Source organism: Ambystoma mexicanum, chromosome 6q (genome assembly GCF_040938575.1).
Source record: "Ambystoma mexicanum isolate Mex_15411 chromosome 6q, UKY_AmexF1_1, whole genome shotgun sequence".
NCBI lineage: Eukaryota > Metazoa > Chordata > Amphibia > Caudata > Ambystomatidae > Ambystoma > Ambystoma mexicanum.
Genome location: NC_090937.1, coordinates 1,179,555,143 through 1,179,579,790, shown reverse-complemented (window position 1 = coordinate 1,179,579,790; position 24,648 = coordinate 1,179,555,143). Strand labels below are relative to the sequence as shown.

The 24,648-nt window shown below is 46.5% G+C and overlaps 1 protein-coding gene across 1 annotated transcript in view; it reads left to right on the top strand.

Annotated features, from left to right (window-relative positions):
• Positions 1-24,648, top strand: part of FAM114A1 (family with sequence similarity 114 member A1) — a 399,688-nt gene that overhangs the window by 203,539 nt on the left and 171,501 nt on the right. Inside the window, exon 9 of the mRNA XM_069631803.1 lies at positions 20,346-20,431. Coding sequence (XP_069487904.1) covers positions 20,346-20,431 — 86 coding nt within the window. The remainder of the gene's footprint in view (positions 1-20,345; positions 20,432-24,648) is intronic.

Genomic DNA, 24,648 nt, shown 5'->3' with positions numbered 1-24,648 from the left:
TTTCTAACAAATAATATAGATTGATAACATTAAGATTGAACTGAATTTTTTTATATGTCAATTTTAGCTGTATTGCGAGATGACATTTTTACTATTGTTGAGATCTTATTGTAAATTAAGAAATTTCATAATTTGTATTGTATTAAAGGTTGAATGCCCTTTAACCAAAAATAAAAAAAAGAATTAGTGTGGCAACTGTATCTCTGTAATAGAAGAAGTTACAAAGTGTCATTTAGTTTATACTTAACTTTGGGTTGCATGCTGCTTCTCTAAAAAAGTATATTTGAATGGTATTTCCCACCCTTTCTAAAAAGTAAAACATGTTGGCATTGTTTTATTCTTCTTAACTGAATGAGTGCAAAAGCTTCCAAATAGGGTTTACCTAACTTGAATACCATTTTGTCATTCTTAAAGTGTGCCATTAGGTTTTCCTTTCCCTGATCTGCTCCAGTGCATTTCTAAAACAGTCTGGTAGTTAAAACCTACCTATGAATTGCTGAAGCATTCCCTATAATAGGTTGATTACTTACCTTGAAATACATTGTGCCTTTCTAAAAGTGTATAATTGGGTTATGCTTTTCCTGGACTGCTTTAGAGCACTTCTAAAATAGTTATAAAGTTGCTACTTACTTTAGAACTGTATATTATACTTCTGAAATCTATAATTGGTGAAACTGCCTATTCATGTGATGGAAATAGTGTAACAGGTTTATATACCGATAGGTTGATTACTTACCTTGTACTACCTTGCGTCTTTATTAAATTGAAAGTGGGTTTTGCTTTCCCTGAATTGCTTAGTGCATTCTAAAACAGTTATTGGCCCTCATTAGAACTTTGCCCGTCCGGAAACAATGGTGCTGGTAAAGAACAAGTACCTGCAGATCTGACTTGCCGGGCAGACCGGCACCCGCCCACAGGCTTTCACAGAAGCACCGGCATCGTTATAAACGGTGCCGGTGCTTCTGTGAGGCTTATGGGTCTCAAACGGGAATGAGGAACAACATGTTGCTGGCGCCTGATTTAGCGATCGCCAGGGTTGTAATACCCCGGTGTTACCAGCAAGTCAGGTGCTGGTAACTGTTTACGGGTCCAGTGGCTACCTGCTGGTTTTACCGGCGCAGTTACCGCCTGACTTGTAAGGAGGGCCATTAAGTGTTCATACTTAGAACATTGTGTAGCTTAAGGCCCCTCCAGAAATATGAGTTATTTTACTAGCTCTGAACTGTATTCTACAAAGTACAATATGTTGCCAGGTGTATACTTGTAACTGGGTTGGTTTATTAAATGATTCTGTGATTAAATAACACTCTATGACCTATCCAATAGGGTCTACTACCCTTGACTACTCATTGTATTCTAAACGTATATCTAACCTGGTTTTACTCCCCAAGAATAGCTGAATGCCATTCTGAAGGTGTTATAGGTTTGACTCACCTTGACTGTTTAGTGTAATATAAATAATGTTATACTTTAGTTTTTAAACCAGAAGTATTGAGTTGTTTTTTAGAATTGTCTTTATATGATATGTTATAATACTTACTTTCCCAAGATTTATTTTGGCCTACTTGTATTTAAATAAACCCTTTATTTTTAAAATACATAGCGTTTCAGTGTTTCTTTGGACCATATGGATGCTGCAATTTCTTTGTAGCAGGCTACAGCCCTCTCTCCCTCCTAAAATAAGCCTAGCTGCTCTGTATATGCTACCAAATGTCCTCAGGTGGTACAGCCTTATACTAAAAGTGCAATTATGTACTGCCTCAGATGTATGGTTTTTCACGTTCAGCTTCCATACATATATAGAATAGCTGATTTTGTTGCTGGCCAGCAAACCAGAGTTTTGCAGAACCACTCTTAGTGAAAAGTGTCCCAAATGCATGAAACACAAAAGAAGCTAATGCAATATGAAAATAATCCAAGTTTATGAAGTAATAGGGAAACAAAGGGGCTAATGAGACTAAATATATTGCATAATGAACAACAGATGTACATAGATTGTGAGCAATTACTTCATAATGTGCATATCTGTATGTGATTGTATCACTAAATATAACTTGTGAATGAATAATGGTGCACACATTTAAGAAAGCCCTTATACACAATTGGGAAAACTGTTATATTTGTTATATAATACTATTGATGTATTAGTTTTGACTATTGGGTGGTGCTAAAGCTCCACCTTTAGGCTGGTAAGATATCTTGGAGGAATGAGCGCTCTCTAATGCAATCTGTGTGTGATCTGCAGGTCGCAGGTTCTAATCCCGGCAAGGCACACTCAGCTTTTCATCCTTCCTAGGCCGATTAATGAGTACCAACTTCGGTTGGGTGACATTGTATCTAAATATGTTCTCTGTAAAGCAAAACACATTATTATCATTTAAGCCTATACTACTGCATTAGAGTACAGCTAGTGATAAATTGCATATGAGGAGGGATACAAAGCTTGCAAGAAGTTTATTTATTTGAACATTTATATAGCGCCCCAAACCCAGAGGTATCTAGGTGCTTACATCATACGAGATTGGTTACGATATAGGCATAAGTTTCACTTGATCACAGAGGCATATGTAGAAGTTACAGGGTATAATACAGGTTTGCAATATTTACAAGGAAAACAGATTTACACAGGTAGCATAGGTGACCGTATATTTGCTAGATTTGGGCAGCATCTTGTTTGAACATCGTCTTTAGTTTTTTTTCGGAATGACCCGACGGACGTGTCCATTCTTAGTGGGGGAGGCAGAGTGTTTCAAAGTCGGGCAGTGACCACCAAGAAGCTAACTCCGCCGGCCTTCTGTCTCCTGAATCTAGGCGTGGAGATTAGGCTGGTGTTGGATGAGCGGGTAGATCTGCTGGATTGGGTTTTTGCAATTTGGTTGCAAAGGTAGGCTGGGTCCTTGTTAGAGAGGCATTTATGTGTCAGTGAGAGGACTTTGAATTTGATTCTGTCTCTTACTGGGAGTCTGTGAATGTTACGTCTTGTTGATGAGATGTGTTCATGTCTGGGTATGTCAAGGGGAGTTCTGATTGCGTTGCTTTGCACAACTTGAAGTTTGCTGATGTTTCCGGAGTTGGAACCTGCATAGAGAGAATTCCAATAGTCTATCCTCGAGAGGATGAGTGCTCTGGCCAGAGTAATGCAATTGTCGGGTGATTGGAAGGGTCTGCTAGGTCTAATTAGTTTTGAAGTGTAAGCCGATGAGGAGACAATGGAATTGACCTGTCTTGTTAAAGATGGGGTTGAGTCAATATAGACGCCCAAGGTTTTTATTACTTTGGCCACAGTAATAGTGTTACCGTCAATGTTGAAGGATTTGTATTGTTGTGGGTGGTTAAGTTTGGGCTTGCTGCTATGATGAGAAGTTCTGGCTTCTCGTCATTCAGACATAGTTAATTTTAAAGCCATCCAAGCTTGGATGATGAGGTAAACTTTGTTGATGGTGTCTGAGCCAGTGTCATAAGAGCCAGTGATGGGAAGGAGTATTTGGGTGTCGCCCGTAGTATACGTGACACCCAAGTTGTCTAGTTTGTCGAAGAGTAGTTTGGTAAATGCATTATATAGTGTGGGTGATGCATACAAGCATTATGGTACACCACAGGAGACTAGGGCTGGGGTAGCAGCTGCAGAGTCTGAGAAGACCCTAATGGTGCGGTTGGAGAGAAACAATTTAATCCAATTAATGCCTTCCAGGGAGAAGTGTGCAGCTGTTTTGAGTTGGTGGCACAAAATATTGTGGTTGACCAAATCGAAAGCTGCAAACAGGTCGAGCAGGAGAAGGATGCATAGGTCCCCTTGGTCCTTGATTTGATCAATTTGTGTTTTACGATCCAAGAGAGTTGTTTCAGTTCTGTGACTGGGCGGAATTCAGACTGTCTAAGGCCTAGAAGATTGTTTGATTCTAGAAACGTTTGAATCTGTAGTTAAGCTACTCGGTCTAGTATTTTGAGTAAGAAAGGCACTGTGGTGATGGGACGGAAATTGGTTGGGATGTTTGGGTCCAACATTTTTTGTTTTTTTTGTTTTTAGAAGTGGTAGTACCCAAGCTTCTTTTAAGCCATCTGGTACGTTACCAGAAGCAAAGGAGCTGTTGATGAGTGAGGCAATGAATGGGGCCAGTTTGTTCGCGCATTCCTTAATGAATCTGAGAGGGCAGATGTCCCCTTTGCATCTTGAGGGTTTAAGTCCTTTGATAATTTTGATGGTTTCTGAGCTGGTCAGAGGAGTGAAGGTGAATGTGTGTGTATTTATCTGCTTTATGGGCAAAGTATCTTCCGGGGTCTGGTCCGGGTTAAGTATTACTTTTTTGGTTTCACTTTTGCAGGAGGGTGATTTTGTCCGCCAGTGCAGTTTGGATGTTCAGGTTGGGTTATTTACCCACCCATTGACTGCCTCTGGCCATGCTAATGTCTGTGGCCATTCCCACAAATATCCTGCCCCTCCACGCCCAAAACACATCCTCCGGGGATCTCTTTGAGTTAGGTTTATCAAGCGTTACCATCAAACTTTGTTCTCAAAGTTGTTAGAAGCGTTTTTCTAAAGTCTTACCAAGACTTCATAAAAACCATATCTGAGGCTGTGCATAAGTTCCACTCTTAGAATAAGGCTGTATCACCTTCAAATGTGGACAGCATGGACAGAAGCCAGGTTTATCTTAGGAGGCAGTGAGGGCTGTAGGTTGGTACAAAGAAATTGTAGCATAGATATGGTCCATAGAAAATCATGAAACCAACTTGGGAAAAGACTTGGGAGTGATGCTAAGTGAGGAACAATGGCTCAGATATTGCCAACTTACCAAATCTGTGTCTTTGAACTCTGGTCTACGGCTGATACAATTTAAGATTCTTAACCAGCTCCATTACACCTCTGCGAAACTGGCTAAGTTCGTGGTGGACTGCACGGGGGAATGTTTGAAATGTGGCGCACCGAATGCGGGCACCTTTTATATGTATTGGGCATGTCCTTGATAACTACTTTCTGGGGCTCAGACATCCTTGAAAATATCAAGGCAATCCCTGCATCACTATCCCCCTTGAAATATTTGTTCGGGGACATCAGCAAGGTAGCTGAAACCACCAGACGTCTATTTAATGTGACTTGTGTTGTTGCATAAACTTTGCTTATTGAAATGCTGGAAAGCCGCATATGCACCCTGTAGTGACAATTTTCTTGGTGACCTAACACTGGTTCATGAATCTGAAGAACAATATGTACTAACTGTGTCAGCGACTTGCCGCCCCAAGGACATTTGGTCTCCGTTGAGAAATTCTGTGTAATATGCTATCCGATAGTGATCTCTCCCCCTCGTCTACGCCTTGACCTACCACCTCTTTTATGACGTATATGTTAATACTATTGTGTTGTATTGATTGTGATGTACCTGTGATACTTTGGTGTTGATATGACTCAATAAAATAAAGTTTATAAAAAAGAATTGATACATGTTGGCTCTTCACGAACGTAGAAAGATACAACATTAAAACTGCAAAATGCTGCACAAACTTGCCGCACACAAGAATGGGTTACCTAGTAAAGAAGATCCGCGTAAAACAGCACAAGGTTTACAGTCCTGCAAAGGAACAGATGTTATCCTGCCCTTTGTATTAAAATCTTGGGGTTAGCCATTTGATTCGTGGTAATCAAGATGAGGCCGAGTCCAGGGTATCCAGCAGTTAAGTGTTTTTTTCCAGGTCATAAGAGGCTCTATGTGGCCACACAAATTGGATGGTGTTTTAGAAGAGCCAGGAGTCTGGAAAATTGAGATTGCATTCAGTAGTTCAAAGAAAATCCTTTTTATGTGGACTATGTGCAATTACACTTAAAGTTCAAAGGCCTTAGGCCAGTTATTGCTAGCAATTATGTTTTCAATACCAATATTTAACCATGTACTGAGGTCACGACCTACTACGGACAAATCCCAAGAAGAGGTGTGTTTTGAATATGATCTGAAGATATTAATCAAGATAAGACTGGCCAATGAAAATGGAAGAATTGGGAAAAGATGGGATTTCTTAGAGGTTTTGTCCCATCATATTTGGGGGGTGTAATAAAGTATCTTGGAGTGTTTTAAATTGTTGCAAAAAGTATATAAGATGCCAACTGATTGTATTTTTGAGACTTTGGTTAGTTTGGTCCTGCAACACCATCTAACCGCTCCCCGGACCTTTGTAAAATAAACTTGCTTTATGTACAACAGTGTACTCGCTTCTTAACTGGTGGGCCAGTTTTGGGTTAGGTGATTACAGGCCCATCCCCACAAGGTCATCCACATAGTCACCCCGATGGCGAATCTGAAAATGTACCTTTTGGATCCACACTGGGGTCTCCTTCCCCAAACGAGAGAGATTGTTTGAGGTATGTCCTAAATTTGGCAGAGTAGACATAGCCTGGGTTAAACATGTTCTCTGGCACCCTTTCACATTTCTGCGATCTGGTTACGGTTTCTCCATAGTCTTCCTCCTCTCACATCCAAAGAGGCCTCTCCCAGGTTTTCTTTAATGTTGGGCTTTAGAAAATATGCTGCATATCTTGGCCTTGTGATAGGGTTTTAGGTAGACCTGAGGTTGTCATTCCCAGGTCCCAGAGACAATGGGCCTCATTAGGAGTGTGGTAAGGGACCGGCACTGTTCATTCCGGGCCGCCACATTACGAGTTCTGCAGTGGGTCCCGCTCTGGATGCCTGGCCAGACCAGACGTGCAGAGCGGGACCCGCTAGCAGTCCAGGATGCTAACAGGGCTGTCATTAACGGATTAACGGGCCGTTGTTAGCATCCTCCCCATTCCCATTGAGCCCTATGGGGAATGGGGACGTACCGGGTCCGGGTCCCGCGAAAGGGAATGGAATGGCCCGGTAAGTCCCCTTTTGCCAGACCCAGACACGAGTTTGGGGTAGCCATGCCGCTAAAAACGGCATGGCTACCTCCAAACTCGTAATGACGTCCAATGTCCACGAAGTCACTTTATCACAGGTGGTAGTATTATCACTTTTAAACATAATGTCTTGCTTGAAAGATTTTTTTAGGGTCAGTGGTTGCCTTCGTCTCTCCATCTGGCTGGAAGGAAAGAGCCCGTCAGGTGAGAAGAAGAAGAAGTCCGAGCGGTCTTCTATGTCCTGTCGGGGCGCCCCGGCAACAGGGGCCCAACAGAAGGCAAAGCACTGCGAGTCCGCGGGCACCGGGAGCGCCGAACGGCCGGGCTCCTCGGCTGCCAGTCAGGGCGCATCCTCTCCAGCGCCATCAACCATGAGCCAATGCTCTGGCTCAGGAAAGAGGAAGGTCGAGAACCCGGCAAAGCTTCTGGAGAGGCCCCAGTCGATCTCGAATGATCCAGCCAAGGGGGACCGAGGAGGTGACCCTCCCCCCAAGGTGAAGGCCACAGGCCCGCAGAAGGTGGTGAAGGCCTTGATTCACCCGGCCAAGGCCTCTATCGAGGAAGCCGCCGCGGCGGCCCTGGTGCATCCTGAGGAGGCTACACCAGTGGAGGCGACCTTGGGGCCCAGAGTTTCCCTGCCACCGCGGAGGGAAGCCTCTTTCAGGCCCATCGAGAAGACCCCCGTGAAGACCCTGGCAGAAAAAGAGGGGGGGGAACCGGCGGCCATTGTGGACACGGACACAGCCTCCGAGGAGGAACTGGTTGAAGTCTTGGAGGGCCTCGATGAGGGCGTCAAAGAGGCCTGGTCCCACGGGAGGGATCCCGACGAAGGGGACAACGAGAGTGACGGCGGCGCCGGCGAGGTTCCTAGTCAACAGTCGCGCCCCTCGCTTCCGGAGCCGCAGGACCACTCGGTGGCCATTTTGTTGGCAATACAATCCTTATTTTCGGAGATAAGGACAAGATTGCCCCTACCACCGACGGAGGAGCCAGAACCAGGCCCGACGGAGGAGCCAGAGCAAGGCCCGTCGGGAAGTCCCCCAAACAAGAGAAGACGGACCCATCCAGCCCCGCCTTTTCAGCCCTCGCGGCCTGCTCATCGTTTGCCCACGTCCCCCGTACCTGGGGATGACACTGGAACGGACACGGCCACGACGGGTACGGATGATGACGGCGGCAACGACGGGACGGAGCTCCCATCGCTTCCAGCCCGGGCCTCCCCGCCCGACGAGATTGGGTCTTTCCACGCTATGATCGCCAGGGCATCTGAGCTTTTTCAGCTCTGCCCCGAAGAGAAGGAAGGAAGGTTTCCTTTACCAACGGCGCGAGGCCAAGAGGAAGACAGTCCTCGCCGTGCCTCTGCTGGATGACATCTGGGACGAGGGTCTCAACCTTCTCAAGAACCCGTCTACGACGCCTGCCAAGAGGGATCGGTACGAGAAGTAGTACCGGGTCCCCGACGCGGCACCTTTTGTGCCTTAGGGTGCAACCGACCCCTGACTCGGTCGTCTCAGCGGCGGCCAAGAAGAAAGCAGGGGGGCATCGGCCTCAATGTCAACTTCCCCGCCGGATGGCGAAGGAAAGAAGCTGGATGCAATGGGATCGTGACACGCTACGACAGGGAGTTATGGTACAAGATCGCCCCCCTGTTGGACTTCCTACTGGACGACAAGAGGGCTGAGGACCTGGAGATCTTGCAGGAAGGTGAGGTGGCATCGGACCACGCCATAAAGGTGGCAACGGACATTGCTGACACCGGTTTCTGCCCGCTAGGCAACAGCGTTTGCCTCAGACGACGAGGGTGGCTCAAGGCGATGGATTTCCGCCAGGACGTACAAGCCAAGATTTTGGACATGCCGTTCGACAGGAACAACCTGTTTGGGGAAAACAGTGGATGAGTCCCTCCAAGCCATCAAGGCGGACACAGAGACAGCTAAGGCCCTAGGAGTTCTCCAGCAATGAAGGCCGTCCTTTCGGCGCTCCGGAGGCAAGCAGGGTGCCTCCAAGGGATTCGGCGGTGGCTCAGGACGTGGCCAGAGTGAGGTCCATCAAGTCCCTCCTTGGGATGATGTCCTCTTGCATTTATCTCGTGCGCCTGTGCAGGCTTCGGATGCACCCTCTACAGGAGTTCCTCGACGCCTGCTGGATTTAAGCGACGGGCAGCTTCGAGGACAGGATCCCTCTCAACGAGACCTTCCGACGAGCGATCCGGTGGTGGGGCACCCACGCTCATCTAGCGGCAGGGCCAGACTTTCAGACCCCGGCCCACCAGGCAACGGTGACGACGGATGCCTCCCTGGAGGGGTGGGGAGCGCACACCGGAGATCTTCACGCGAGATGCCTTTGGCTCCCGGAGGAGAAGCCACTCCTCATCAACATCCTGGAGCTCCGGGCAGTGTTCTGGGCCCTCAGGTCCTTTCTTCCATCCCTCAAGGGCAAGGTGGTGAGGATCTTCACCAACAACACCACCACGATGTTCTACATCCGGAAGCAGGGCGGAACCAGATCCCCGGCCCTATCCAAGGAAGCCCAGGACCTGTGGCATTGGGCCGTTGCTCAAGGGATGTTTCTGGTGCCGTTTCATCTGGCAGGGATAAAAAACACCATCGCGACTCACTCAGCAGAGAGCTGCGCTCTTGCCACGAGTGGGAACTACGCCAGGATCAAGTGGACCGACTCTTTCTGCGATGGGGCAAACCCCAGATCGACCTGTTCGTGACGGCGACGAACTCCAAGTGCCAGAGGTTCGCCAGCAGGTTTCCCCAACCGAGGAGCATGGGCGATGCTTTCTCGTTCCCCTGGGACAGCCTGTTCCTATATGTGTTTCCTCCGTTGCCGTTGCTGCTCCGACTCATCAACCAGCTCAAGAGGTCCCGGTGCAGAATGATCCTCGTCGCACCGGCGTGGCCGAGACAGATCTGGTTCCCGGACCTTCTGGACTTGTCAGCGTCCCCACCAGTCAAGCTGTCGATGGACGCAGATCTTCTCTCCAGAGAAGGAGGCGCAATTCTTCATCACGACCCAGAGTCGCTGAACTTGCAGGCCTGGCTCCTGCAGCACTAGAGTTTGGAGGATACGATATCCCGGCCGACTGCAGAGAGGTTCTTGCGAAGGCCAGGGCGTCCTCAACTCTCAATTGCTACGGACATAAGTGGAAGAGGTTCTCTATCTGATGCCGTGCACAGAAGATTAACCCTCTGCGGATTACGGCCCCTCAAGTATTGCCGTACCTTCTGTCGCTAGCCAAAGCTGGACTATCTCATGCTTCAATCAAGATACACCTGGCAGCGATTTCCCGATACACCAGGACTACAGGGCGGTCATCCCTGTGGTCTCATCGACTGGTTAAGGAATTTATGAAGGGACTGTTTCGATAATTTCCACCGGTGAAGGCGCCAGCCCCGGCGAGGGAGCTCAACGTGTTGCGGACCAGGCTCATGGGTCCGCCATTCGAGCCATTGCATTCGGCCACGTTGAAGTTTCTGTCGTGGAAAACAGCGTTCCTGGTGGCCATCACCTCCGCACGACGTGTGGGAGAGATCCAGGCACTATCCTGCAAGCCTCCATACCTGACCTTTCACGATACGAGGGTAGTGCTGAGGATGCACCCTTCCTTCATGCCCAAGGTGCCGTCTGACTTCCATCTCAATGAGCCCTTGGTGTTACCAGTCTTTTTCCCGTCGCCTTTGTCGCCGGCCGAGAGGACTTTGCACTCGCTGGATGTAGCTAGAGCGCTGAAGTTCTACGTGGACCAAACAAAGAGTTTTCGGAGGACATCACAGCTGTTTGTGAACTTTGGACCTGTGAACCAAGGGAAGGCTCTCTCGAAGGCTTTCATTTCCAGATGGCTTTCAGGCTGCATCATGCACTGTCATCGTTTGGCAAACCAACCGTGGCCCGGCCGTCCGAGAGCCCATTCGACCAGAGCGGTCGCTGCTACCACGGCGTTCTTGTCTGGTGTGCCCCTGCTGGACATCTGCAGGGCTACTACGTGGAGGTCGACGCACACCTTCACGAGATTCTACTGCATCGACCGGGATTCCAGGTAGGAGTCCAGGGTCGGCCAAGCAGTGCTGCGCAACCTTTTCGCTTAAGGTGAGCCTGGTGAGGAGGTAAGAAATGCTTAATGTTGAGTTTTGATGTAATGCTTAATATTGAGCCTTTGCCACCTCCCGTGGTTGTGCATGTGTGTACTGCTATGTATTCTTATATTCATGAGCCTGTGAATCCATGCCAGACCCCATGCTGGAGAAGGAACAAGTTACTTACCTGTAACTGTTATTCTCCAGCATGGGCCTGGCATGGATTCACATGCGAACCCTCCCTCCTACCCCTCTACGGCTCTTCACTTGGTCATACTGCCACTTTATGTGCTACCAAATCTGAGGATGGCTGCCAGAGGCGGGGCTTAGGGAGAGGGCAGTCATTGGCTGGGGGCAGTATGACCCAGAGACCAGTGATTGGTTACTACTAAGAAAGACCAATCAGAAACGAAACTGATACTGATTTTTTCTTTACCGAGAATTCCTGGCCTGACGACGGGGAATATTCATGAGCATGTGAATCCATGCCAGACCGTTGCTGGAGAACAACACTTACAGGTAAGTAACTTGTTCCATCTGATCATTGAGGCTCGTGTACACCTCTTGGTTCTCCCCGGGCACTTACATCCCTTATTTTGTGCTACGAGAGCTGTCAGATTGCTAGTCCTTTCAAGGGATGCACCAAGAAGTAATTTCTATTGCTGTCATGAAGTGTGGACAGCTAGTACTAGGTTTGCGGATCAGCCCATGGGATATGGGAGTACTTTAATATACTGAAAGCCTCTGTGTCTGGTTCATTGGCTGGCTTCTACAGAGAACAGATGGCGCAGCAACAGCAGCTCGTCAGAACACTGTGCGAGGACCATCCGTCCGTCAGTGTGCCAAATGCGCATATCTGTTCCAAGATGGTGGCCAAGCTGTTCCAGAACTCAATCCCAGTCTCTGCTCTACCCCGAGCAGCCAAAATGTTGTCAGGTGTGCTAAAGGAGGAAAGTCAAATAGACCAATCACAAGCCCAAAACATTTATTTACCACTGATGCATGCACTCATGATTAGCACAGTCTAGGAGGTGGCCACCAACATCAATGTGGGGTTAGGGCATAGAGAGGGAGGCACAAAGTATGCGCAAAAGGAGGCTGTGGCAGAGGAGGTGAAGGTCTCTGGAGAAAAAGGTGAGTTGGGGGCAGGAAGAAAAGGGAGGGGAGAGCACAGCAAAAGAAGTTTGGAGGGACGAGACAGAGATTATAGCAGGTTGGAAGAAATTGCAAAGAAGATGGTAAGAGGAGTATTGGAATTGAGGGGATCAGGAGTTTTGTGATAGAGTTTGGGAGACGTTATCAGGAGGGTAGTGGAGAAGGCTCCAGAGAAGGAATTATGAGTTGTGAGGAGGAGGTTGTGAGAAGCTACAGCGAATGTGGTGATGAGACTCCAGAGAAGAAGGTTTATCAGAGTTTGGAGGAAGAGATTAGCAGGGATACAGCAGAATGGTTTTATGAAACTCAAAGGCCGAAACTAAATAGAACAAGGAGAAGGAGGAGAGGAACTGTATTGCCCTAGATGCTAAAAATAGAAACAAGGATGTAGGAGAGGAAGCACATGCACAAATAACCACAGAGAGGTGCATGGATGAGAAAGACTCTTAGAAACTAGGGCATTGCGAATTGTCAAGTTGGAAGATGAGGTTGGGGTTTCGGGGGGAGTGGGGCAGAGCTAGAACCATGTGACATAGAGGAAGCAAACAAGTTACCAGAGAGACCCAGTTTTGCAGGTAGGGCCAGGAAGGACCATAAGGAAAAAACCAAGGCGTGGAGGGGAAGTTAGGGAGAGGGAACAAGGACCCCTTAGGAATGATATATTGTTGCAGGTCATTGCAGATGTAGAAGAGGTTGTTGTTTCGGGGGAATAAGGTTAGTACCCTGGGATGGGGAGGTGGCGAAGGAGGCAAAGGAGACGAGACTAAACGAGCCATCCACTAGTGGACCTTCTGGGTTGTTCTTTAGTCTGCCCCACCGGAGGCCTTATGTGCAGGAGCCACTTGGGCCTGGAGGACCTTGAAGGGTTTTCTGCTTTAACAAGGATCAGAAGCAGTGGGCCATACTTGCCAGAACAGGAGCCATGGGGGGGAAGTGTCAACTTTAAAAAACCAGGACTGTGAAAGTGTTGTTAACTCCAAGAAGGGACCTGGATTTAGCCAAAAATCGTGTAGCTCAAGGACAAAGCTATCCCGTGGACGTTATTGAACTCTTCAATTGAAGCTCAAGGAGATGTTATCCTGTGGGTGTTATTGAACACTCTGAGGTTGGGCTCAATGCGGATGTATCCTTTACGCCTGGAGATATCATCCTATTGCCACTGTTGAAACTTCTTTTGCGCTTTCCTTTCTCATTATTTTTCCCAACCACGTAAATATGCCTATTAAACTGTACTTTAAGAATATTTCTCTTGGCCTGCCTCTTTTATTTTGACACACATGCGGGGAGAGGGTATAGACACCTACACAAACTAAGGTGTGTCTATAACTAAGACAAGAATCCCCTTCCTGGTCTTGGCCTCAACAAAGTGTCAGGGTGGAATAAATAATGAAGTGCACCATTCTGCCCTATCATGGGGCTACTGGTATCCCCAAGTTCTCTAAATCTCAATGCAGTTGCACGGATATAGCACCCAGCCACCTCTTGGATCACAACTATGTATCAGGAATCTAGCAATCAGCTGAGTTTTTATGCAGTTCACCATCTCGAGGATATGGTGCAGAGTCGCTTATTTACCTGTTGCTTTTCATGGGGCGTGCAGTCCTGCTCCTCTTTGTAATAACCTACGGAAGGATAGTGCCTGGTACACTGTTTCCGGATCCATTGATCTAGTGCCCCATTTTACTGTGAGGATCACAGGTGTCCTTTACTCTCCTACTAAAGACCTCTCTTACACGTACTCTCCTCACTGTAAAAAGGGTATGGTACCCTTCCCACTCAATTGGTTATCGTGTCTCTTTTTACCCAACGGTTATAGTGTCCTTCTCACTCAGGAGAATAGTGTGCCTTTCAGTTTTAGGATTATATCTCTGGTTTTGGTTTTCTTACTCTCTCCTTATCATAATAGTGCCTTCTCACACCATAAGGAGGAATACGGTGCCCTTTCCACCTGGGAGTAGTTCTGTGGCTTGCTTATTCCCTCTCCATAAAGGTATTGTGCCCTTCTCACTCAGGAGAGATGAGTTACCCTGAACACTGAAGTAGGCCTAGTTCCTTCGGGTATCCAGGGGGCCCAGCTTCTAGGGTCCTTCCTCAGGATCATCCACAGCTGTGAGGCGAAGTGGGGTTTCCATAGTTGGCCCTTTCTGAGCCCCAACCTGTCTCTTGTCCTCCTGGCTGCTCATGTGGCTGCTCTCCTGGCTCCTCTAATCTGCCTCCGGTTCCTGTTCTCTCCGCTCCTAGGCTCTGCCAGCTCTCCTGCTCCCACCCCTGCCTCAAGTGTCCGGCTTCCCTTGGCCTCTGCTCCTGGTCTCTGCAGGCTTGCTGGTGCCCACCCCTGCCTCAAGTGTCCAGCTTCCCTTGGCCTCTGCTCCTGGTCTCTGCAGGCTTGCTGGTGCCCACCCCTGCCTCAAGTGTCCAGCTTCCCTTGTCCTCTGCTCCTGGTCTTTGCAGGCTTGCTGGTGCCCACCCCTGCCTCAAGTGTCTGGCTTCCCTTGGCCTCTGAACCTGGTCTCTGCAGGCTTGCTGGTTCCCACACCTGCCTCAAGCGTCTCACCTTTTCTTGCCATCGCTACTCCTGGACTCTGCTGCCACTCTGCCTCCCCCAGCTGCCTCACTTTGTTGGTGTTGTCTCTGCCTCTTTATAAGCCTTGCCTCCTCCTTTAGTCACCCCGCCTTTTTTCGCCTATGCATTGTAATTATCTATAAGGAATGTATGCATTGGTTAAATTTGTGGCAGATCAACTGACTGCATGTAAGGTAAACGGTCAAACTTTTTAAATTTAAAACTAGTACACGTTTGTGATAAATGCTTGTAAAACGGATTAGAGGTTTATCTATAGCCAAATCAGACTCCCTCCTTGAGAGTGGTATATGCAAACATGGTCAGGCTAGGATAAACAATATGGTGGCGGGGCTGTCCCGATCATGGGGCTATCGGTCTCCCTCAGGATCTCTAAGAAATCCCGCAGTCTCAGACTTTTCCACAAATATCACCCTGCCACTTCTTTAATCATTGCATTCATTAGGGATATAGCGCCCAGCTGTTTCTTTGGCATTGTAATCAGTTATTTATAACGAGCTTAATACCCAGAGGTTTCTACACGCGGACCCAAGGATCAAACTGTGTTGTTCTCTTCCTTCCAAGGCGACCATGTTGCCCCTGAGCTATCCTCCCGAGAATGGCATAGGTCCTCATCACGGGTATATTGTGCTCTGCCCCCTATTTGTAATTCACACCAGAAGGATAGTGCTTCTTGATCCGGGCTCTTAGTGACGCAGTTTACTGTGAGGGTCAGGGTGCCCTTACCTCTCTAGAAATGGATGTCACTCTCCTGCCCCATCTCACTTGTACTACTTTTTCTACATTAAGGGATGTAGTGCACTTCCCACTAAACAGGATGACCTTTCTTGATCTTTTTATGAGAGCAGTAGTGTCCTTTTCCCCAGGACGAATATGGTGCCCTTCCCACTAGTGCAGTGCTAGGGTTTAGCATGTAAATGAGGGTGCCTGGTATTGAGATTTTTCTCCTGGCTTTTCCACGTACAGAAGTCTCCAAACTTGGCCTCTGCTAGACCTCAGCCCACTTTACAGTCCGCCTGGAGGTTGTTGGCTTCTGCGGATGCACCCTCAGCTGTGCCATTCTGCATCCGGAATCTGGCCTCCTTGCTTGTTGTTCCTGGATACTGCCGGCTCCTCTTCTTCTTTGCTTGCGCTCCCCTTTGCCTATGCTTCTCATTATGCCACCCTACTTCTTCCTCCAGCATGTGGTTACGTACAGCTTTATGTGCGCAGTTGGTAATCCACAATGCGCCACTGTCCTGATCCACTAGATCTTCTTGCTCCCTCTGGGCTTGAACACAGAAGTATTAAGCAAGCCAGCACACAACCACTAAGGCTCATCTTTGTTCACTCCTTCCTTCCTCCCTCTTTCTCTCCTCTGCTGTTCTGAGCCACCATTCTCAGGGAGATTCTGTGCTTTGACACACCACTGGTTAAAGTGATCGCTGGATGCCTGATATGGAGGGGTTGTTCCCCAGGATGGCATTGGCTTATTTGACTTCGAATTTCCCTCTTTTATTGGCCACATACAGGCACTCGTAGAATGTCCAACAAGTACAGGGATTATGGATCCTCAGCTGTAGACATACTACCACTCATATCTGGTCATGTAACCCAGGCAGGGTGGAGCTCCACGCAGAATCCCTCACATAGTTCCTCCATGGAACTTGCCGCTGTGTTCCTGAGATGCTGGCTACCCTTGGCTGTAGCGATCCTTCCCGTACCCGTGATGTAGGTGGTTACTCTGCTTCATCACACATGGTAATATGGGTTTTCCTTCTCTGAGCCTGCGGTGCCCCTTTGACACGAGGTGGAAGTCCTGCTTTCTCCACGATTCCACACTGGACACTTAAGGGTTCTACTGCTGTTTCCTCCGGGGGGACTGCATCACCCAGGCACCCACGGTACCACTGCAGCTGTCATTGGCCTCCGATTTGCCTGTAAGCTCTTGGATTTGTTTGCACCGAGTCAGGTGTCCAGGTGGAAGCCGGCCTCAGTGGAGGAACTGGATGCAGTTTACACGAATGTGACATGTATCCGCTTCTCACTGAGGAGGGCTGACTGCTGTTATTTGGCTATGGCTTAAATTCCAAATATTCCATGTCTTCTACTAGGTCACTTAGGAGACTAGTAGATTTAGAGCTCTGACATGTTTATCTCACTCCAATTCCAGCACAGCGAATGTTTCATCATAATAGTCTTTACACTATTTTCATTTTTGATCCCCCTTTCTCTAGTTCTCATCACCAGTAATGAAGGCCTTTCACCTGCACGTTTTTTCCTAGGTTTTGTAATCTGGGTTGACCTGGGAGAACACATGGGCACAGGGACCAACACAAGTGGCCCTTATGCACCCCTTTTTACGAGATACCGTGGCAGGTGATGCATGTTTTAATCCCGTTTGCCAGTTACATTGGTCAGAATGGCCAGCTGCACTGTGAGCGAAGGCATCAAACTGGTTTCTATTGCACATTGGCGATTGTGTGCGAGACAGAGTACAAGCAGTTGGTGTTGGTAGTCTCAGCAGAGCGAGCAGGATGAAATGTGCCTGCTTCTAAAAGACCTTCATCCCTCGTTGGCAGGAATTCTAATTTCGGTAGGCACTGTGAGGAGCTACCACCACTGCAAAGAGGAAGCGGAAACATTTCAGAAACTGTGCCAACAGGATTTTCATTTTTTCTCTCTCTCTCTCTCTCTCTCTCTCTTTATCTCGCTCTATCTTTCTCTCTCTCTCTCTCGCTCTCTTTATCTCGCTCTATCTTTTTCTCTCTCTCTCTCCCTCTCTCCCTTTCCCCTTTGTCTACACCTCCCCCATTCCAAATGACTGACAGTATTCCAGCACTCCCCGGCTTGCAAATGCGGCAACCCATTTATACATCTCGTAATGTGTACAAGGACACACCGTCCATTCGCCAGTAGAGCAGGGGTAGAAATAATCACAAGTAATGCAAGTGTTACATGTTACTAACACTACTCGAGATCTAGGTTTAACCTGTAGGCTCATGTGCCAATCCTGGTGTGTTGGATTCCCGGCCGGTTTAGGGACCTGGCGAGAGCCAATCAGAATGCTTGTTGCATTCTGCTTCGCTCTCGCCGGGTTACTAATACTGCAGAGCCCACTCTTCTCAGCAGGGCTGCTGTAGTGTTAATGGGACGTTAGGATACTTTTCAGCAGGACTATGGTACTTTCAAAAGTGATTGCAATGTATATTTCATTAGAACGGCTATACCTTTAGTCAGGCAGTACCAGCACTTATCACCATGGCTGCCATGCTCTTCATAGGACATTAGGGCTGTGCAGCCCATGCTGTCTGCACATACTACAGGACATCACTTTCCTCCCCAATTCCAGAATGGAATGCATCAATTTCCGTATTTGCTTCCACCCTGCAATGGGTACTTGAGACAGTTGGATTGATCGGTATAAAATGTTTTTTACCATCATATTGACTCGAACACTTGCGTTGTTAGGTGCGCTTTTTGGGTGGAATCACTAAGAATGCCCAGGTGCCCCAATTCCGCCATTCCACTGTACTACACCGAATGGAAGTGCTTCTGCCATTCCTCTAGGATAGGGCAGCGTTTTGCAGCAGAGCGTTATACGTTGTATAAGACACTACTCTACCTTTCAATATGACTGTTACTCTCTAAAAGGGAAGGAAGAAGCACTTCCCAGCATAGCTGCTATACTAGTAATAGACAATTTAATGTTCTTGCCTTTCTGCGTTTTGCAGCAGGGCGCTATACGTTGTATAAGACACTACTCTACTTTTCAATATGACTGTTACTCTCTAAAAGGCAAGGAAGAAGCACTTCCCAGCATAGCTGCTATACTAGTAATAGACAATTTAATGTTCTTGCCTTTCTCGGAAGAGCCTCTTTACGTTTAAAAGTACATCACAGACACCATTTTGGTTCACAGCATGAAGTCCAATATGACATTTGAACTCTTTCTAGACCTTCTGAAAGGAATGGTGAACACCAGACTGCCTCTCTTCTACCCTTTGTTTGGCTGATACTGGTCAGCTGTACAGACCTTTAAGAAATATGCCTGCTATTATAGCACAGCGCAGTTGCTATCTCTTGGTATCATGTGCTTGTGCGGAGAATGGCATATATGATTCTCACCCTATGCTGGATAAACACTCCAGATTGCTTTTTCTCTGAGTATCACATGACAACATCTGCCCTTTGCAGACATTCCAATTCCATGATAAAGAGATGAGTCATTGACCAGCAGCACTTAATGGAAAGACATGGGTTACATTTCCATACAGTTCCCTGCACTAGTCATTGTACATGTGTCACAAACATGATTGGTCGCATTTACTACTGATCATGGGCGTACAAAGAGCAACCCATACCTCTCTGTTCTGTTCAATTTCATTACTTTGACCTCGTTGAATAAAATAAATTCTGTCAGTCAATAAAATATTCATAGATTTTTTTTAATATGAAGAGGATAATACCTCGGGTATTATCAGGAGAAAAGCTCTGAATAAAGCATTTGATGCGAATTATCTCTCCAAATCTGTGTTTCAAGTTTGAAATCTATCCACTTACATAGAGGAGGAAGTGGCAGGGGGTTCCAAGTGCTGTCTGTAATGGAGACCACCTTGAATTCACTGTATTCATGCAGCTATTAACTAATGTCTCCACCATGCCTAGATCAGAATTGGCAGAAAAAGCCTGACCAATCAGTCACTGGGGCACTTTGGTACTTTAAGGCAGCCATTTTACCAAAGCCTGAATGAGCAATTAAGAATCCCTTTCGCTGGTGAAGCTGCTCTCAAATAAAATGCAGCCCTCAGCATACCACATATTTCTTATGTAATTGGTGAATTGTGCTTCCATTACACCCGTGCACCACATGTTTCCAAAAATCTACTAAAGTGATTTCCCCATCCCACACGCAGTTCCTAAGAAAGGAGTTGGTGTGCTTGCTGCTCCTGCTGGCTCAGTAGCATTGGGATTGCTCCTGCCATTTTTATTTTGGTGACATGACATCACTGGCCAACTCCCCCACTCTGAAAATAATTACAGCACGACTACCAAGCACCACGATTCACAGGTGGGACAATCAGTATGAAGACATTTATTTAACTCGTTATCTACCACACACCCTCCACTAAAGAGGCATATGCGCACTAATCTATGCATATCATATGAATCTAAAACGGTTGGATAAGCTGCAAAAGATAAATGTTACTATCCAGTAATCATTTTGCAGCTTGTATTGGTTTTAGTGTTGCATGTTCCTGAAACAACTTCCGCCGGACTGTGTGAAAGGCGCAAATAAATAGTAAAACATACGCAAAAAATAAACACTCTGTGAAGGGCATCGTCAAAGGAGCATTGTGGATAGCACATACAACTAATACATAGACGTTAGCCCGACTCCTAACTTTTCACTTTACTAAAAACGGTGTACTCCAGACCGACCACTAGTTGATGGAATATGCATAACATTCGATTGGAAAGCAGATACAAGTTGTGAAAAGACTATTACTGGTAAGTAAAGTTTATCTTATCTTTGCCTTCACATGTTCACATCTTCATTATAAATCTCATGAATTATAGTTCTGATTGTTACTACATTGAAACACAGAATCGTTTTGTTTGGTCTTGACCATTTTAGCCAAAACTCTGCCATTGAAACTGGTGTTGCTTTTAATTCCAGAAGTAAAGGATGAAGAGTTTATTAGCATGTTGACAGAATTGCTATTTGAACTCCATGTGGCTGCCACTCCAGACAAGCTCAATAAGGTTAGTGGCATGCAGTTTTCATTTTATGTAATCAGCCTTACAATCTTCTAATGTGCAGTTTTCTGAATCCCAAATTGAGAAGCATATTTGGTCATTTCATATTTGTGTATCCATGAAGAACCAACGCTTTCATTTCTGATTGTAGTGGACACTGTTAAATGTATTGTGTAACCTTTTTAGTCACATGAACAAAAAATGGGGACCCAGCCAACGCCCGTTACAAGCAGTTTTTTTGGACAAATGCTTAATTGCGGTTCACTTCTGGTTAACAGTTACTGGGGTAGTTACTGAGCCAGTCACTTTGTCTCGGACAGCGGATGAACCGTTAGCCAGAGGAAAACCGCAATTAAGCATTTGTCCAAAAACCCTCCATGTAACGGGCGTTGAAAATTGCACAGAGGACTGCACTACATGATTGGAACCATAAAATGCATTGTGCGTTTTGCAAGAGAAAGAAGCTAAAAATTATAAGAGCATAATGACTGTGAAAAGAGAATATTGCAGTGTAGCGGTTGATCTGAACACAGGTCCTAATATGGTTCTACTTTGAAGTTCCAAGTAAAGTCTTTGCAGAACAACACCATTTCAGTATACATCGCTGAAGTGGAAGAACGGAACTTGAAGAATGGGGTTTAAAATATTTATTCGCCCTGATGAAGGCCCAACTGACAGTGAAGGGGTAGAGTTTTGTCAGGTCCGACCCCTTTTTTAAATGGGCCGAAAGGCATATGTGTCGACGTATAAAAAAATGTGTTCCCATTGTATGTTTTGGTTATGAGTTAACCAGAGGTTTAAGATTTACCTAGCAGCAGCAGAATAAGTGAGAATGGGTGCCTATGTTACTGCTTCGATCAAACTGTCATTGCATGTAGTTGAGAATTGGGCATCCATTGCGTGACGGTTGAAGAAAATCGTTGCAGCTTGGATCTAAACTTTTACAATGGTCTATAGTAGGTTCAGGAGTATCTACTGATCACAAGTATTTAATGTTACTCACTAACCCCTGCACAATTCCAGTGATTGTGTTTTTAAAGAAACAAGTTTTTTTAAAAACGTTTTTTATCTGAATGTAAACATTGGTATTTTTTGGTATTTGTAAATAATAACAAAAAAGGATGTATATTTATTGAAACCATCTGAGCCGTCCGTGCATTACAGTTGTTAATTGGCAAGCGGAGCGGGAATAGTGACTCTTGCAGTACTCCCAAAAGGTGAGGTGCCTGTAGTCTGTGATTATCCCGAAAGTGGAAGGTACTTGACCAGGTCCCCTTTTTTTGTGCACATGACTATAAAGGTTACACAATACATTTAACAGTGTCCACTAAAGCCAGAAATGAAAGTTTTGGCAGCTTTGTGGATACAAACATGAATTTACCAAATTGGCAGAACACTGATGTTTGGGACATGCGCTTAACTCACTGAGCTACCTGTGTTGTACAATAGATCACATATAGGATGTGGTGGAGGTATTCTTCCTTTTAGCAGTTGCTCAAGCCATGCTATTATGAGCTAGTGTGCAGTGTTTTTGAATGCATTCCATGAGGTTGACTCGGAAAGTAGATCTCTGTACAGAGATGTTGCTTACTTCCGGAACCCAGGGAGATAGTCAAACACACTGAGAGAGAATAAGTGAGGGTCTAATAGCCAACAAGAAGGTGAGAAATGGTTTATCTAATGCCACAAACACTACAAAAATACTGTCCATGCACACAAAGCTAACTGGACCTACTTGCAAGATCCTGAAGTGGGTCTCTGCCTAACTTTGGTAGTACCAGTGATCAAAGTGAGCGGGAATGGTCGGGAGCAGTGTGTCACTACTTTTATTTCTTCTGTTTAACATTCCTTTACTTTTTGCGACCATATTCACCATTCTATATAGAGAATTTATTTGCCAATTAAGGTCGATGTGCAAGTGTAAAGTTGTAATAGGAGCCTTAACTGGTCACTTGGACTATTGCAATGCCCCAGCCGCAGCACCTTATCACATGTTGCACTATGCTTCCGCCTACCATCCCCTTTGCCGGGATCACAGTTCCAGTTCCACAAAATGTTTTGGTATACTTCTACCACTGGGTAGTAACGGCTATGGGTACAAGGAGTGTAGAAAACCTAAGAACATAATGGCTGGGAGGATACCTCAGGAGCAACGCGTTTGTCTTGGAAGCAAGACTATGCAGAGCAACCCCGGATCGAATGGATTATTCAACGTAACAATGGTTGGAAAAAGGCCTATCTTGCCATACGCTAAGGTGGGATTTCCCTACCTAACTGATTAATGATAGACTATGTTAGGAAGTCCAAAGTAAATGTCTGTCTGTGTTCAAAACCTATACTTGACCTCACATCTACTTGTACATAAAGTGTAGGGATGTCAACGCCAAACTAAATAAGTGTTCACATAACTGTTCATAGCTTATTCTAGCTCTAGGCTTGCCAAGGGGTTCCCTTCCCCGAGCTTTAAGACAGTTCACAATTCCCAGGGGTTCCCTTCCCCAAGCTTCAAGTCTTGCAACTTCCTAAACACATTTTCCAGGGATACGTCCCTGCTCCTCTGGTTTGGTTACTCTTCACCAGTTTCACAGCAAAAGTTCCTTAATGTCAGTACACACAAAACTCAACACAATTCTCAAAAGGTAATTTGCATGGCTTTTCAATAGTTGGGTGTTCTCGGTCTAGGCGCAGTTGTCGGACCACACGGTCCAGACATTACAGGTCGCGCAATTGACACACCTTTCTTGCTTCTTCTCATCCGTTCCTTGTATGCACAATACCACTCTTTTACTGATACATTGGTGACTGGTTTATTTTCCGGCTAGGTGAAGGCAATTTCTCATTTCACATTCGTATGCTGCTTTACAATGTTTGTCTTGCCACTATTCAAATATTGCAGTTCATAGATTCTTATTGCTCTTGCCAATGCGTGTTAGTTTCTGAAATCAAAGTTTCCAATGGCTCTTTCCAATGCTTGTTAGATTCTCAAATCACAGTTTCAAATGGCTCATGGTGTGAGAAAGCTGAAGGTGTCTCACCCGCTAGTCCCCGGGGATCTGTCATCCAGGTGGCCAGGACACGGCCATCGCTATTGGATCCAGTTCCTTGGGGTGGACCAGTGTGGGAGGATCAATAGATGGGGGGGGGGGGAATCTTCAGGAAGTGGAAATGGGACACCGACGGGTGAGACGCGGTACCCCCTTCCTTATAACACCTTTTCCCCATCCTACCCTGTAGGATATTCAAAAGCTCTAACCTCCTCCCCCTTTTCCTACACGAAAACTTCCCTAACACTGTGAAAGATAACAGACTAACACCAGAGCTTTTTACCTAACATGTCCTAACAAAAGGGTCAGGCAGAGTCAGGTAATTGCGATAACTACTCACACCTGACTGCCCTGTCCCTTCCCCACAGGGATAAAAGGCGGAGCCTGAGAGCACACTTTGAGCAAGGCCTAAAGCACATGGAAGCAGCTATTCCGGGATGGCAGTTCAAACGAAGGAGAAAGGCAGAGGAAACCGAAAGGACGACAAGGAGGGAATTACCCTTGCCCTTTTCAACCCAGACCAGCGAAGCCTTCTATAAAGGAATAGTAAGACTGGGAATTGCAGATGGAGATTGGTGTGGCAGATGTCATTGGTACACGGGGCCCTCCGCACTGATAGCCAGGGCGGGTAAAAGAGCTTGCCACCGTGGTACCGCCCTTGACTCCAGCGGAAGAAAAGCCAATGAGTTCAGCACAGCCGGTGAGGCAGAAAAAACTGATAGTAGACCGGACTATGTTAAGCTCAAGGTTGCAAGCGCAACATTTATGTAAAGGACAGAAGATAATAGGGCGCCCCGTGGGCGCTCATTCGAAAGACTCTAACGAATACCCCGCTCCTAAACAAGGAGTATATGTTGAACAAGAGGCCCCAGTGGAGGCCAGCGAGAGAAGTCAAAGTAGTCATTCAGTCAAGTCAAAACCCCTTGTATAGTCGAAAATCTTTTGAAATGTGGTGAGTTAAAACAAAGTGAACTGCATTGTGGTGACAAACGTGAACCCGACTGAGGGATGTTCACAGTGAGTTGTTGGTCTGAGCCCAATTGAGGGAGGCTGACGTTGTGAAAGTGATCGGAGCCCGGCTGACGGGGATCCTCGGGTGAAGAGTAATCGCCCGACGTGAAGAAACAGAAGGAACATTTGTTTGTTGTTTGTGATGTATCAAGCCCTCTGAAGCAAGAG